Source organism: Schistocerca gregaria, chromosome X (assembly GCF_023897955.1).
Source record: "Schistocerca gregaria isolate iqSchGreg1 chromosome X, iqSchGreg1.2, whole genome shotgun sequence".
Classification (NCBI taxonomy): Eukaryota; Metazoa; Arthropoda; class Insecta; order Orthoptera; family Acrididae; genus Schistocerca; species Schistocerca gregaria.
Genome location: NC_064931.1, coordinates 781,114,984 through 781,130,930, shown reverse-complemented (window position 1 = coordinate 781,130,930; position 15,947 = coordinate 781,114,984). Strand labels below are relative to the sequence as shown.

Sequence of the window (15,947 nt, the reverse complement as noted above, 5' to 3'; positions counted from 1 at the left end):
TGCACCTTGACTGAACTAGGAACTCCTCAAAATTGTTAAGGTTTGTGAGTATGAGAATGATAATGAATGAGGTACAGAGTAGTATAATAATGGAGAAAGTCATGAGGGATGCCAACCTGCTCAGCAGGGAAACTATAGTTTGCAAATCTCTGCAGATACTAGCTTATGCTAATGATATACATATAGTTGCAAGAACTATGAAGGCAAAGGATAAATTCATCACACATGAGCAGACAAATGGGAATATAAGACTCAATATAAACCAATAGAAAACAAACTACACGGTTAATGGAATAGCATGCAAGGAGAACATGCCACCTTCAATAACAGTGGACAATTATACTTTTGAGAGATTTTAGCAGATTAAGTATATGAGATAAGTTAAACAGACATTAATAGCAGCTAACATAGCCCCTTTTGTATTAAAGAATTAATGATTTATTAAACACTTTTTAGACCAGTGCTTACATATGCCTCAGAAACTTGGTCATTAACATCAAAAGATGTGGGCATACTAGATGGCTTTGTCAGAAAGGTACTTCAAAGAATTTTTTGCTCAACCTGTGAAAGAGGGATTTGGAAGAGTAGGTACAACAGGCACAATCATAACCTGTAAATTACACACACACACACACACACACACACACTCTCTTAAGAGTTGGAGATAAGTGTTGCCATGTGTTGCTAGGTACGGTAACTATCAAAACTGACGTTGGTCTCTTCCCTAAATATCCTAATGTGATCTTTAGGGGTTAGACCAATATCAATTTTGATAGTTCCTGTACCCAGGAAGAGATAGCAATGCTTATCTCTGAGCTTTTACATTTGAGGGTTAGCCCATTTTTCAGTGCATGTCTTCATATATACATCCGCTTATTAGATCAGTGAAATCAGTGAGATTGAAATGGGTGGGACAAATGGCATGCTTGAGTGATATGAAAGTAACTAAAAGGATATTAGTTGGAAATCCAGGGGTGACAGAGGACAGGGTCAACTGAGAACTAGATGAATAGATGGAGTCATGGACGACTTGCAGACAATATGCTGTAGAGGATGGAAAGCTTGAGTGTTAAATCATGATAACTGTCAAAGAATTATTGAAGAAGTTTCATAATGCAGAAGAAGAAGCTCCTACATTTCTTGAAGGCTTAAAGCAATATTCCCTGAGGTTGGCTTCTGCCAGTTTTTCCATTTATAGATAAATAATTCATGTCACTGTTTTGAAAACATGACTTATTACAGAATGTTAATAATCACCCTTGTCAGCACCTTTCTTCTTTGGAATATGAGTTATTACAGTGTTCTTGAAGTCTGAGGCTAATTTGTCTGTATCATATACATTGCATATACGGTAGAATAGTTTTGTCATTTCTGGCTCTCCCAGGACCTCACTAATTTTGAGGGAATGTTGTCTACTCCTGGGGCCTTGTTTAATTTAGGACTTATTCTTGCAGTATCATAGTTCCAATCTCAGTTTAATCCTATTTCTCTTCTACCTCTATAATACTGCCTTCGGGTTTGTTTCCTTTGTATAGACCCTCCAGATATTCCTTCTACCTCGTTGTCTTCCCTTCTTTGCTTATTACTGGATTGCCAACGGAGCTCTTAACTTTCATTCAGATGCTCCTCTTTTCTTCCAGTGAATCTTTAATTATCCTATTGGTGGCACCTATCTTTCCCCTAGTCATACACAGTTCTACAGACTTACATTTTTCCTATAGCCACACTTGCTTGAACATTTTGCACTGTCTACTCTCTTTCGGTTGTACAAAATGTTCAAACAACTTACAGGAATGCTGCCAGGAGATGTCTCCAACAGTCACTGATATTCCAAAAGGAGAACACTCGACCACTTTAAAGGCACAAATGCTACAAGAGCATGCCATGCAAGGAAATTTAAAACCTCAGTATGTGGGGTTACACCAGCTATGAACCACAATACAGGGACTGTTTGTGCGCGCGTGTGCCCCCCCCCCCCCCCCCCCACACACACACACAAAAGAAACTAGTGCCACCACGCAACCAAATGTGATCACCATCAAAAGTTATTGATGGTGAATATTAATTACCAACATGTGAGCAAGTAGCTTTAACTCTGCACCTCTGTTGTTTGACTAGTGAGAGAGCAGTATTCTAAGCAGAATTTAAACAAATACCTTCATATCTATTTATAAGGCCAGTTGCTAATTTAATCTTAACTGCTTTCTTAATATAACTATCCCAATAGCTGTAAGTGCATTCCAGAATCTCTGTGGTGATATAATCCATCAGACGATAGATACCATGGCAATGTTCTGAAACAGCAGATTTGCTCAGCTGTTGTAAGCACGATGAGGCTATATACATAGGTCCTCCGAAGTCATAGTGGTCTGATCAATGGATGACATGCCACAACTGCTTGGGATACAGTAGATACCTGCCTAATGCCAACTGAGATCATACTTTACAGACCCTAATCTTCGATGGTTGTTGAAAAACACACTTCACACTGTGTTTCCACAGAACACTATCAATTCTGTTTGAAATGCTATCTGTGTAAGGGAAAAAGGCCGCAGACTAAGGTGCTATCTCGCTATTTTCATCAGTCCCAAGATTCAAGGTTGGTTGATAATACATGTCTGATCTGTCTTCCACTAGAACTATTCTGGTAAAAGGTGATTCTGGGATGGGCTAACTCAGCTGACAAAAACAGACATTTTTAAATGTTTAACACCAAAGCTGCAATTTATTTGCTGGCTGACTAGTTTTTGGGCATTCCCAATTTTCAGTCATCTATCACATAGCAAAAAATTTGTTACGAGTGGATGTGCCAAACGTGGATAATAAAGGTGATGAAATAGTTCATATGGTAACTACTTATGTACTTGTATTTATGACATGTTTGATGTGGACAATTCTATTTATGTCATCACATTTAAATGTATCTCATACCTGTGTTAAAAGATGTAGCAGATGTAGTTACAGCTTAGAGTATTATGTTAATGTATGTGCATAATATACCTTTTCCTTGTTTGCACTACATTCGTTATCCACAATGATGTGATCCACGTGAAAACAATATTTTATATGCCACTAGCTGCACTGCCCAGCATTGCTCATTATGTTTAATATCTGCCACACAAACTGACTGGCAATTGAAGGGCATATTTAAATCACCGGGTATTGACGGAATGTAGGGTGCAAATATGTTTTCACCCATGGCATACCCTGTGACAATCATGGACTATTACATTCGGCAACATTATCTCCACAGCCAGCCTTCTTCCATGTAACAATGACAATTAAGCAATAAATAAGAGTTTGCAATCATGTTTTTGTCAAATTTTTGCACTTTTGTTCATCCTGTGATCTAGACGTCTTATGGTAACTATCTCTGAGATGGGCAGTGCTGACATAATTTATTCTCAGAATAGGAATTACAGACAGTTTACCATGATGTATTTCGTTTGCTAGGCACTTAATTTTTCATTACTCTTCTTCACTGTTTCATCTGAGTGTAAAAACTTGAAGTAAATTGGCCAAGAACTTTTAGAGATTTTAGGTAACAACCTTTCCCCTCATTATATTGCATACATATATGTTTCAAGTCATATCGTAAAATCTTATGTAGACAGTGATCTTCCTCTTGTCTTGAAGGCAAAGTGTGCAAAATTTCACCAATAGCAGAACAAAACTATAGATTTTTATGAATTACAAACGAATAAATGGACACAAACTCTTCTTTACATGTATGTAGACAAAAGAACCTCCAATTTGTTGCACATGCGCAGAGAGCTCTTCAAATATAAACTTTCTTTTGGAACACCTTGTATTCGAACTGAGGTGGCAAAAGTCATGAAATATCTCCTAATATCATCTCAGACCACCTTCTGCCTGGTGCTATGCAGCAACTCAACATCGCATGGACTAAACGAGTCATGGGAAGTCCCCTGTGAGCCATGCTGCCTCTACAGCCACCTTCGAAAGTGATGCCGGTGAAGGGTTTTGTGCGCGAACTGACCATTTGGCCATAATTACCCACAAATGTTTGATGGGAGTCGTGTGGCCAAATCACTTGCTCAAATTGTTCAGAATGTTCTCCAGAACAGTCACAAACAATTGTGGCCCAGTGACATGACACCATTGTTTGGGAATGTGAAGTCCGTCGATGGCAGCAAATGGTCTCCAAGTAGTCGCACACAACCATATCCAGTCAATGATCCATGTAAACACGAGCTCTTACTGACTAAAATTGGGACTCATCTGACCAGGCCACAATTTCCAGTCATCTAGGAGCCAACTGATATGGTCACGAGCCCATGAGAGGCACTACAGGTGATGTCGTGCAATTGGCAAAGGCACTCATGGTGGCCGTCTGCTGCCGTAGCCCATTAACGGCAAATTTTGCCACACTATCCAAACGTATATGTTCATTGTAATTCTCCGAACGTATATGTTCATTGTAATTCCCAAATTGATCTTTATGGTCATTTCGTGCAACGGTGCTTGTCTGTTAAATCTGAGAATTTTACGCAAACACCACTGCTCTCAGTTATTAAGTGAAGTGCATCAGCCACTGCGATGTCCATGGTGAGAGGTAATGCCTGAAATTTGGCATTCTCAGTACACTCTTGACATTCACTAACTATTTCCGAAATGTAATGTCATATGCATCTGGCTCCAACTACCATTCAATGTCCAAAGTCTGTTAACTCCCACCACGCAGCCATAATCACGTCAGAAACCTTTTCGCATGAATCACCTGAATACAAATGACATCTCATAGAATGCACTGTGTACGTGATACTACCGAGATCTATATATGTGTGTATCGCTCTCCTGTGGTCACCTCAGTGTCGATGGAGAATTTGTTCTTATTGGATTACACTGTGTCTTATCATAATTTTGACAGGTTGTGATGAAAATAATATTATTATAAAGTCTTATACAATCTCTGATATGTTTAATTTACTTCGTGGTCATATTCAGTATGAGGCAGTGTGTTAAGCTGTTACAATTTTCAGTGTATACTTTGTAGTCTTGTATTTGGTGAGTTACTGAAGAAGGATGGAGAGCAATTCAAATGTTGTTTAAATAGCATCTAAATCAATTTTGGGGGAGGATGGGGGGAGGGGGAGGGGTTAAAATTCATAGAGCCAGACCAAAGGTGAGTACAGTAAGCAGACTAAGAAGAACATAGGCTGCAGTAGTTATTTAGAGATGAAGAGGCTTGCACAGGATAGAGCAGCATGGAGAGCTGCATCAAATCAGACTTAAGACAACAACAACAACAACAACAACAAAGAAATGTTCACATAAACAGAATATAGACTTCTTTACCTGTTCCATCCATCCTGATGTTAGTTTTATACAGTTTTCTCAACTCTACAGGTGATATCCTTGACCTTTATTAATATTTGTAAAATGAGGTAACTCTAGATACTGTATGTTTACTATTACTGTTCTCAGTATTATTTTAATTCTGAGATTGTAACTTTGTTTCATTGAACCATATGCCCAATTCAATAAAAATTAAACAAATAAGTAACAAAATATGGAAATGTTACGGATTCTGCAGAAATTATTAAGAAAAATATGCAGAATATAAACAGGTGGCCACAATGACTAAGAGATTTTTTAAGCATAACTTTTCAACTAGATTTTAACTTGAGTTTATGTGAGAAAATGCCAAATGTTTCTGACTTACTTCAGAGATCCGCATGTAGATTCCTCTGTTGTTCTGACCAATGTCAAAATAGAAATTCTTATTCTCAACCCGCATGTGCCTTCCTTCTGGGAGTTCTCCTTTGAATCCTCCATCATCAGTTCCAAATTCTTCCAGAAGATCTGTTAATGCATCTCTAAATTCAATCATTCCCTGTGCTGGTATAGCTATCTGAGAACGTGGACCACCTCGGGTGATTGTTTGAGACACCTGGAAATTAATTATAACTTTGAGATTCACATAATTTTATGCTTTTAAAATTCACATTAAATGAATAGGAGACTACAACCTTGCCCCACTTCTTCCTTTCTTCTTCTCTCTAGAGTAATTTTCAGTCCTTTCAGATAGAAATGTTTTTTCAATTTCAGCTGAATTAACAAGTGATGTGAACAGTAGTTTACTGACTTTAAGAAGGTATCCCTGCATCAACAAAGAATTGTTCAGACTTCTTTATCTGGTTGTATGTATGATGCACCCACATCTCACAGAAACAAACAATTTTTACATGTGATTAGTCATAACAGTAATAGTTCACCTTTTATCCTTCAGGAACTGAAATGGGAATCTCTGGAGGTAAGGTGACATTCTTTTTGAGGAACACTATTGAGAAAATTTAACGAACTGGCATTTGAAGCTGACTGCAGAAAGATTCTGTTGCCTCCAACATACATTTCACATTAAAACCCTGAAGATAAGATACGAGAAATTAGGGCTCATGCAGAGGCATATAGTTGATTTTCCCTCATTCTGTCTGTGAGTGGAACAGGAAAGGAAATGACTAGTAGTGGTATGGGGTACTCTCCGCCATGTGCTGTATGGTCGATTGCAGAGTATTGATATAGAAGTAGATGTAACTACAGAGCCTTCACTTTTAACAACAGTTTGAAATAGCTGTCTCTCAAAGAAGGTACACCGTCACATAGCAAACACAGCACAATTCCAAGATTAATGTAGCACCAGATTATCAGATATGACAGCAGGAACTGTTTGCTGAAAGCCGGAATACATAAATATACCTATCACCAGGTTTCCTCGCACACTTCATCATCAAGCATACATCCTCCACTTTTGACATAATACAGGAAGAAACAACTAAAAGAATGAGTAGTGCACAAATGGTTTATGACATTGAGACTGACCACACACATTGTACAACCAGTATAATAGGTGAATACATCTTCGTTTATGAGGGACCGTTGCTAAGGATGTTGTTCTTTTTTCATTTTTTTACAAATGTTTTGAATTGATGGAGCCTTGTTTGATCAAAACCTTGGTTGGTGTCTTCACCTGAAGAATTTTTAAGACACTGAAAGATTTAAACAACAGCTGACTGTAGTAATATTGGGAGGTGTTTGTGTCGTCTAGGCTGCAAACTGGCTGAGATTTATGAAAACATTTTTAATTGGCTACAGCTTAACAAACATAAAATGTCTTAATTAATACATTCAGATGTTATTTAAGACAGTATTACACTTACTTTAAAGTGTACCTGCATAAACGGGCCAAGGTAATAGCATACTCATTGTGGTGCTATGAGTAACTTTCTTTAGTAAATTGGGAACACTGTACTATATTACTCAAATGAAAAAACATGGAAGGTTATGGTTAAATTTCCTGTTGATGAGAAGGTCATTAGAGACAGGACAAAAGCTCAGACTGAGAAAGAACACAGAAAGAAATTTGCTGCGCCCTTTCACAGGAGCCATATCAACATTCACCTGAAATCATTTAGGGAGATCACAGAACACTAAAATCTGGATGAGCAAATGAAGATTTGAACCACTGTTCTCCTGAATACAACTCGAGTGTTTTACCACAGCACCACCTCATTGCATATGCAATGATGTGATGGTGAAAGGAAACTCTGAAATTGAAGGTAAGGAAAAAATAGTACACATGGGAAAAGAAACTTGTTTATTCTGTTGCCTACATTGCCTACACGGGATTTTCTTTTCTTCCTATTTTACTGTCTCATTCTACTCCAAACAAAATTTCATCCATGGAAATCATTCCTGCACTGAGACCACTATATTCCAGAATGTCTGGAACTTGTAAACGAACATGAAGGTGGCCACAAAGCAGTAAATGGCATAATGAAACCAAGCTCCCAGATTCCTTAGTAAAATGAGGGTGTTAAAACATAACACAACTACATTTTTTTACTGATTTTATAGCTCAAAAATTTTCTTAGTTTCTTATTTCTCCCTGGAGCTTTCATCCATCAGCTGCCTGGAACTAACTACATTTATGTTCCAAAAGAGGAAGCCATAGCATTCATACTTTACACAAATTTCTCTCAGCTCAGTACTGTTAAATGCTCCAAACCGGTTAGCTGTGATTTGTCTTCTGTAGCTTAGTCCTATTTCTAAGAGACTTTAAGCTTTTTAATATACAATGGGGAGGTTCTAAATCTGCACTGATGTACGAGAGGAACATACACTGATGGGAAAAAATTGCAACACCAAGAAAAAAAGCAGATTAATGAAATTTTGGGAATAAATTAGTCTAGGTAATGTATTTAAGTGATTAACACTGCAAGGTCACAGGCTAATGTAAATGCGAGATACACCATTCCAAATGTGAAAAGCTGGAACATTAATAATAGGTGTAGCTATCAGGTTGTTGAATGCAAGCACACAAATGTTTATGCATTGTGTTGTACAGGTGCCAGATGACAGTTTATGGGATGGAGTTTCAAGCCTGTTGCACTGGGTTGTCAATACAGGGATGGTTAATGCTGGTTGTGCATGACACTGGAGTTGCTGTCTGATATGTCCCATACGAGCTCAAACTGAGACAGACTGGTGATCAAGCAGGCCAAGGCACCATGTCAACATTCTGTAGAGCATGCTGTTCATGAATGGCACAAAACAGGTCAAATCACCAGATAGATGCACAAATTTGCAGTCAGGGTGTGTGGGATAACCATGAGAGAACTCTTGCTGTTGCATGAAATCGCGCTCATGACCATAACTCTACGTGTAGGTCCAGTGTGTCTAGCATGCAAACAGGTTGGTTGGGGGACCTCAACTGGCCTCCTAACCAACACACAACCATCACTGGCATCGAGGCAGAACCAACTTTCATCAGAAAACACAACAAACCTCCACCCTGCCCTCCAATGAGCTCTTGCTTGACACCACTGAAGTCGAAAATGGCGGTGGTTTGGGATTAGTGGAATGCATGCTACAGGGCATCTGGCTCGTAGCCATCTTTGAAGTGACTGATTTGTAACAGTTTGCTGTGTCACTGTGGTGCCACCTGCTGCTCAAATAGCTGCTGAAGATGCAGTACTATGCACCAGAGCTATACAGAGAACATGATCATCATCCCTCTCTGCAGTAGACACGTGGCTGTCTGGAGCGCAGTCTTCTTGTGACTGTACATTCACGTGGCCATCGCTGCCAACAGTCATGTACAGTGGCTGCATTCCTGCCCAGTCTTTCTGCAGTATCGCAGAAGGAACATCCAGCTTCTCATAGTTCTATTACACAACCTCATTGAAATGCAGTCAGGTGTTGTTAAAGGTGTCTTTGCCACCTCAAAGGCATTCTTGATTAACATCGACTTACCATGTACAATCTCAAAGGTAAGTAACGCTCATGACCATTACTGTGTGTATTTACAGTAAACCTGATTTGCATGCTGATAGTGGCACTACTAGTGCCAGTCTTATGCAACTGGCACAAAATCTGACGAGATATTACCTTTCAGATGTAGAAACACTCATACCAACTTTCGTTTTTGTTTCACAACTCTTTTTTGGGGTTGCAAATCCCCCTCTTCAGATCAGTGTATAAAGAGATACACCTTCATGTGACATCTTCATGTGTGTCGGTTGGTCAGTCAGTGTGCTCCCTGCCGCCGTTGGATAAGCAGCTGCAGCAGCAAGTCGTATGACCCTAGCTTACTTGTTTGTTAGATAGTTTAATTAATTTCTTTGCGTGTTTATGGGTACTTGCATTGTTTAATTCATATATTTCGGGTGTATTACAGTATTTGAGGGTTGTAGCATTGCGCCTTAGTACCTGAATAGTGTAAATTCGCGTAGTCGTCTGTCTTCTGTTTTTGTTTTGAACAGCCAGTGTCGGTTGGTCACAGCCATTGTGCTCCCTGCCGCCGTTGGATAAGCAGCTGCAGCAGCAAGTCGTATAACCCTAGCTTACTTATTTGTTAGATAGTTTAATTAATTTCTTTGCGTGTTTTTGGGTACTTGCATTGTTTAATTCATATATTTCGGGCATATTATAGTATTTGACAGTTGTAGCATCGCGCTTTACTGTTTACTTCGTAGATTCTTATTTAAATTGCATGTGAGTTTCGTATAGGAGGTGCAATTTCGCGTTTTAGTTACTGTAATCGTAAAGTCAGTAGATTGTAGCGCAGTCGTTAGGCATTTGTACAGGTTAGTTGATACATTCTTTGCGTGTTTCGCTTGCGTTATCTAGGCACGGACTCATGTTTCGGTAACTGTTGTTCAACATCGATTAGAATGGACAGGGACTGCGATTGCTGTGTTCAGATGAGGGCTGACTTGGCATCCCTTCGCTCACAGCTGCAATCAGCGCTGACTTCAGTCGCGCAGCTTGAGGCTGTTGCCAATGGGCACCACTGTGGGGAGCCGGACTTGGGTATCACGGGGATGTCAACCTCGTCCCGTCTGTCCCCAGATCGGTCTGCCACTGTGGTTGCCCCAGTTGCTGCCCGCAGTGGGGCTGAGCCCTCGCCTGTGGTTGATTGGGAGGTCGTTCCAAGGCATGGCAGGCAGCGAAAGGCGTCCGCGGAGGCTGATCAGAAAGCCTCCCCGGTGCGTCTGACAAACCGGTTTCAGGCACTGTCTCTGGCTGAGCTAGATGCAGCTGCCTGCCCTGTTTCAGAGGATCATTCTCAGCCTTCAAGGTCCGGGTAATCGCAGAGGGTGGGCTTACTGGTAGTTGGGAGCTCCAATGTTAGGCGCGTAATGGGGCCCCTTAGGGATACGGCAGCTAAGGAGGGGAAGAAATCCAGTGTGCACTCCGTGTGCATTCCGGGAGGAGTCATTCCTGATGTGGAAAGGGTCCTTCCGGATGCCATGAAGAGCACAGGGTGCAGCCAGCTGCAGGTGGTGGCACATGTCGGCACTAATGACGTGTGTCGCTTTGGATCTGAGGAAATTCTCTCTGGATTCCAGCGGCTATCTGATTTGGTGAAGGCTGCCGGTCTTGCTTACGAGATGAAGGCAAGCTCACCATCTGCAGCATCGTTGACAGAACCGACTGCGGACCTTTGGTGCAGAGCCGGGTGGAGGGTCTGAATCAGAGGCTCAGACGGTTTTGCGACCGTATTGGCTGCAGATTCCTTGACTTGCGCCATAGGGTGGTGGGGTTTCGGGTTCCGCTGAGTAGGTCAGGAGTTCACTACACTCAGCTGGCGGCTACACGGGTAGCGGAGGCTGTGTGGCGTGTACTGGGCGGTTTTTTAGGTTAGAAGGCCTCGGGAAAGTGCGGGATGGGCTGCAATGTCAAAGGGTGCTTGGCAAATACAGGACGTGCTTGGATCAAGGAACAGTCGGAATTATAGTTGTAAATTGTTGTAGTTGCGCTGGAAAAGTCCCTGAGCTTCAAGCGCTAATAGAAAGCACAGAAGCTGATATCGTTATAGGTACAGAAAGCTGGCTAAAGCCTGAAATAAGTTCTGCAGAAATTTTTACAAAGTCTCAGACGGTGTTCAGGAAAGATAGATTAGGCAGAATTGGTGGTGGAGTGTTTGTGTCTGTCAGTAGTGGTTTATCTTGTAGTGAAGTCGAAGTAGATACTCTGTGCAAATTGGTATGGGTGGAGGTTATACTTAACAGCCGAATTAAGTTAATAATTGGCTCTTTCTACCGACCCCCAGACTCCGATGATACAGTTGCGGAACAGTTCAGAGAAAGTTTGAGTCTCGTAACAAATAAATACCCCACTCATACGGTTATAGTTGGTGGGGACTTCAACCTACCCTTGGTATGTTGGCAAAAATACTTGTTCAAAACCGGTGGTAGGCAGAAAACGTCTTCCGAGATTGTCCTAAATGCTTTCTCCGAAAATTATTTCGAGCAGTTAGTCCACGAACCCACGCGAATTGTAAATGGTTGCGAAAACACACTTGACCTCTTAGCCACAAACAATCCAGAGCTGATAGAGAGCATCATGACTGATACAGGGATTAGTGATCACAAGGTCATTGTAGCTAGGCTCAATACCATTTCTTCCAAATCCATCAGAAACAAACGCAAAATAATTTTATTTAAAAAAGCGGATAAAGTGCCACTAGAAGCCTTCCTAAAAGACAATTTCCATTCCTTCCGAACTGACTATGCGAATGTAGACGAGATGTGGCTCAAATTCAAAGATATAGTAGCAACAGCAATTGATATAGTCATACCTCATAAATTGGTAAGAGATGGAACGGATCCCCCGTGGTACACAAAAAAGGTCCGAACGCTGTTGCAGAGGCAACGGAAAAAGCATGCAAAGTTCAGAAGAACGCGAAATCCCGAAAATGGGCTAAAATTTACAGACGCGCGAAATTTGGCACGTACTTCGATGCGAGATGCCTTTAATAGGTTCCACAATGAAACATTGTCTCGAAATTTGGTAGAAAATTCAAAGAAATTCTGGTCGTATGTAAACTACACAAGCGGCAAGACGCAGTCAATACCTTCGCTGCGCAGTGCCGATGGTACTGTTATCGACGACTGTGCCGCTAAAGCGGAGTTATTGAACGCAGTTTTCCGAAATTCCTTCACCAGGGAAGACGAATGGAATATTCCAGAATTTGAAACACGAACATCTGCTAGCATGAGTTTCTTAGAAGTAGATACCTTAGGGGTTGCGAAGCAACTCAAATCGCTTGATACGGGCAAGTCTTCAGGTCCAGATTGTATACCGATTAGGTTCCTTTCAGATTACGCTGATACTATAGCTCCCTACTTAGCACTCATATACAACCGCTCGCTCACCGATAGATCTGTACCTACAGATTGGAAAATTGCGCAGGTCGCACCAGTGTTCAAGAAGGGTAGTAGGAGTAATCCATTTAACTACAGACCTATATCATTGACGTCGGTTTGCAGTAGGGTGTTGGAGCATATACTGTATTCAAACATTATGAATCACCTCGAAGGGAATGATCTATATACACGTAATCAGCATGGCTTCAGAAAACATCGCTCTTGTGCAACGCAGCTAGCTCTTTATTCGCACGAAGTAATGGCCGCTATCGACAGGGGATCTCAAGTTGATTCCGTATTTCTAGATTTCCGGAAAGCTTTTGACACCGTTCCTCATAAGCGACTTCTAATCAAGCTGCGGAGCTATGGGGTATCGTCTCAGTTGTGCGACTGGATTCGTGATTTCCTGTCAGGAAGGTCGCAGTTCGTAGTAATAGACGGCAAATCATCGAGTAAAACTGAAGTGATATCAGGTGTTCCCCAGGGAAGCGTCCTGGGACCTCTACTGTTCCTGATCTATATAAATGACCTGGGTGACAACCTGAGCAGTTCTCTTAGACTGTTCGCAGATGATGCTGTAATTTACCGTCTAGTAAGGTCATCTGAAGACCAGTATCAGTTGCAAAGTGATTTAGAAAAGATTGCTGTATGGTGTGTCAGGTGGCAGTTGACGCTAAATAACGAAAAGTGTGAGATGATCCACATGAGTTCCAAAAGAAATCCGTTGGAATTTGATTACTCGATAAATAGTACAATTCTCAAGGCTGTCAATTCAACTAAGTACCTGGGTGTTAAAATTACGAACAACTTCAGTTGGAAGGACCACATAGATAATATTGTCGGGAAGGCGAGCCAAAGGTTGCGTTTCATTGGCAGGACACTTAGCAGATGCAACAAGTCCACTAAAGAGACAGCTTACACTACACTCGTTCGTCCTCTGTTAGAATATTGCTGCGCGGTGTGGGATCCTTACCAGGTGGGATTGACGGAGGACATCGAAAGGGTGCAAAAAAGGGCAGCTCGTTTTGTATTATCACGTTATAGGGGAGAGAGTGTGGCAGATATGATACACGAGTTGGGATGGAAGTCATTACAGCATAGACGTTTTTCGTCGCGGCGAGACCTTTCTACGAAATTTCAGTCACCAACTTTCTCTTCCGAATGCGAAAATATTTTGTTGAGCCCAACCTACATAGGTAGGAATGATCATCAAAATAAAATAAGAGAAATCAGAGCTCAAACAGAAAGATTTAGGTGTTCGTTTTTCCCGCTCGCTGTTCGGGAGTGGAATAGTAGAGAGATAGTATGATTGTGGTTCGATGAACCCTCTGCCAAGCACTTAAATGTGAATTGCAGAGTAGTCATGTAGATGTAGATGTAGATGTACAATGGAAATATTTGTTATCAAGCGAAGTAGTATAATACCCCACCTCAGGCCTGCGAAGCCTAATATACATCTTACATAATTTGGTGTTTTTCCCATCATTAATATGCGGTTCTCTGCATATCAACTCTCCCTTAACTTTTATTAAGGAAAAAAATTGAAATGACCACAATTTACTCAGTTCTGTGTAACAAACAGCATAACAACAACAACAACAAATTAGAATGCTTCAAATTTTTGGGTGTAAATTCTGATGATGATTTCAACTGAAATATCATTGTGCTTCTCAAACAGTCAAGTTCAGTAACTTTTGCACTTTGCATAATTCTTAGTTACAATATTTTGCCATTTCCCCTTATTAATGTTTTATGTGACGATTTTTTGTGGTCGCTTTTATCATGTAGAAAAATGTACTGATTGCGCTTGAAAGTACCCCCTAAACATCTGGAAATATATTTTTAGGGACTTGGTGGATGTCATTGTGTTCCCACAAGGAGCTAAGAAAATGAAAGACAATCCTGACAGTGCAATGCATTATCAGGACAGGCCTAATGTAAGTGATCTATGCCACTTGTAACAGAGGTTATCTGCTAATGACTATTTGGCCTCAACAGCAACCTACCCTATTGACACAAGCAACCGAATTCACTTTTTTGAATCTGTTTTAATGCAGCAGACTGCACTACTGCCGAAATGACAGATATTGAGATAAGATATTTTTTAATAGCAAACCACCTTAAATTGCTCAACAGTGGAAAGGCAACTGGATTAGATGAGATACTGGAGAAATTTTACAATGATTATACAGGAGAAGGGGGAGGGGTGTTGGTTGGAGGGGGGGGGGGGGGGGGGGGGGGGGAAGCGGGGCTGAATTGCTTCTACCCCAGCAACACTTTATGTTACATTAAAGGTGCTGTGAGGGGTATCAAGTGATTGGAAGAAAGTACAAATCATTCCCATTTTCAAGAAAGATTGTTAGATACATGCACATAATAATAAGCATATGTTGCTGAAGTCAATCTATTGTAAAATTATGTTAAATATTTTATAATCACACATAATAACCTTTTTGCAGAACAAAATTCTCGTCTATAAAATTCGACAGGGTTTGCCCATCTATACCCCCTCCTCCCCCCCCCCCCCCCCCCTCTCTCTCTCTCTCTCTCCCCGCCTTCCATTTCTCGTGTCTTGAGACTACAGCTGTGGTAGGCCTCCCGCAGTCGGAGGCAGGCAGGCTCCATCTCTGCATTAATGACATCATGAAGCGTGACTCCGCTTCCTATAAGGCAGCGTCATCATTGGCACATTGATCGTTGTCTCTGCTGTCCATTATTGCACCCCTTCTCGCTACTGTGGTGACAGGGATTTCATGGTGCGCCAGTGCTGACTGCCTTCATTCTACATCACGCAGCCAGTTTTTCCCTCCAGCACTGTCACTGGCGAAGGGGGCAGCAGGCTCATCATCACTTCTGCACTACTTGCTGGTGACTCCTAGCCACATGCTGCAGCAGCCGTTGGGCGATGAAATGGACATCAGTGCTGTCACTGGTGTTTTCTGTGATTCATAATATCAGTGCTTTGTGGGATCACTGTTTTTTTCCGTAATATGCATTTTTTTTGTGCCTAGTGGTTTTATATATGCATGTTGTTTTCCAAGCCCCTAGAAGGGAGAAGTGATATATCTTAATTTGTTATGCATGTGATTTCAATGAGTGCTTGTCCATGCAGTTCACAGGTCCACTTATAGAGGCCACTTGGATTGGCCTCCTAGTGCATTCCGGTGAGTCACCAAAAAATTGGTATTATTTAAGTGATCACAAATGAGTGCTTGGCATATTCTGTAACCTGTGTTACTACCCTGCCCCCACCCCTGACATAGTCTGCAAACA

The 15,947-nt window shown here is 41.2% G+C and overlaps 1 protein-coding gene across 4 annotated transcripts in view; it reads right to left on the bottom strand.

Annotated features, from left to right (window-relative positions):
• The window catches only part of LOC126299458 (transcriptional activator protein Pur-beta), a 332,144-nt gene that overhangs the window by 12,358 nt on the left and 303,839 nt on the right, over positions 1-15,947 (bottom strand). For all 4 annotated transcript variants that reach the window (XM_049991375.1, XM_049991376.1, XM_049991378.1 and 1 more), the window contains one exon: positions 5,687-5,914. In XM_049991375.1, the coding sequence (XP_049847332.1) occupies positions 5,687-5,914 (228 nt within the window). The remainder of the gene's footprint in view (positions 1-5,686; positions 5,915-15,947) is intronic.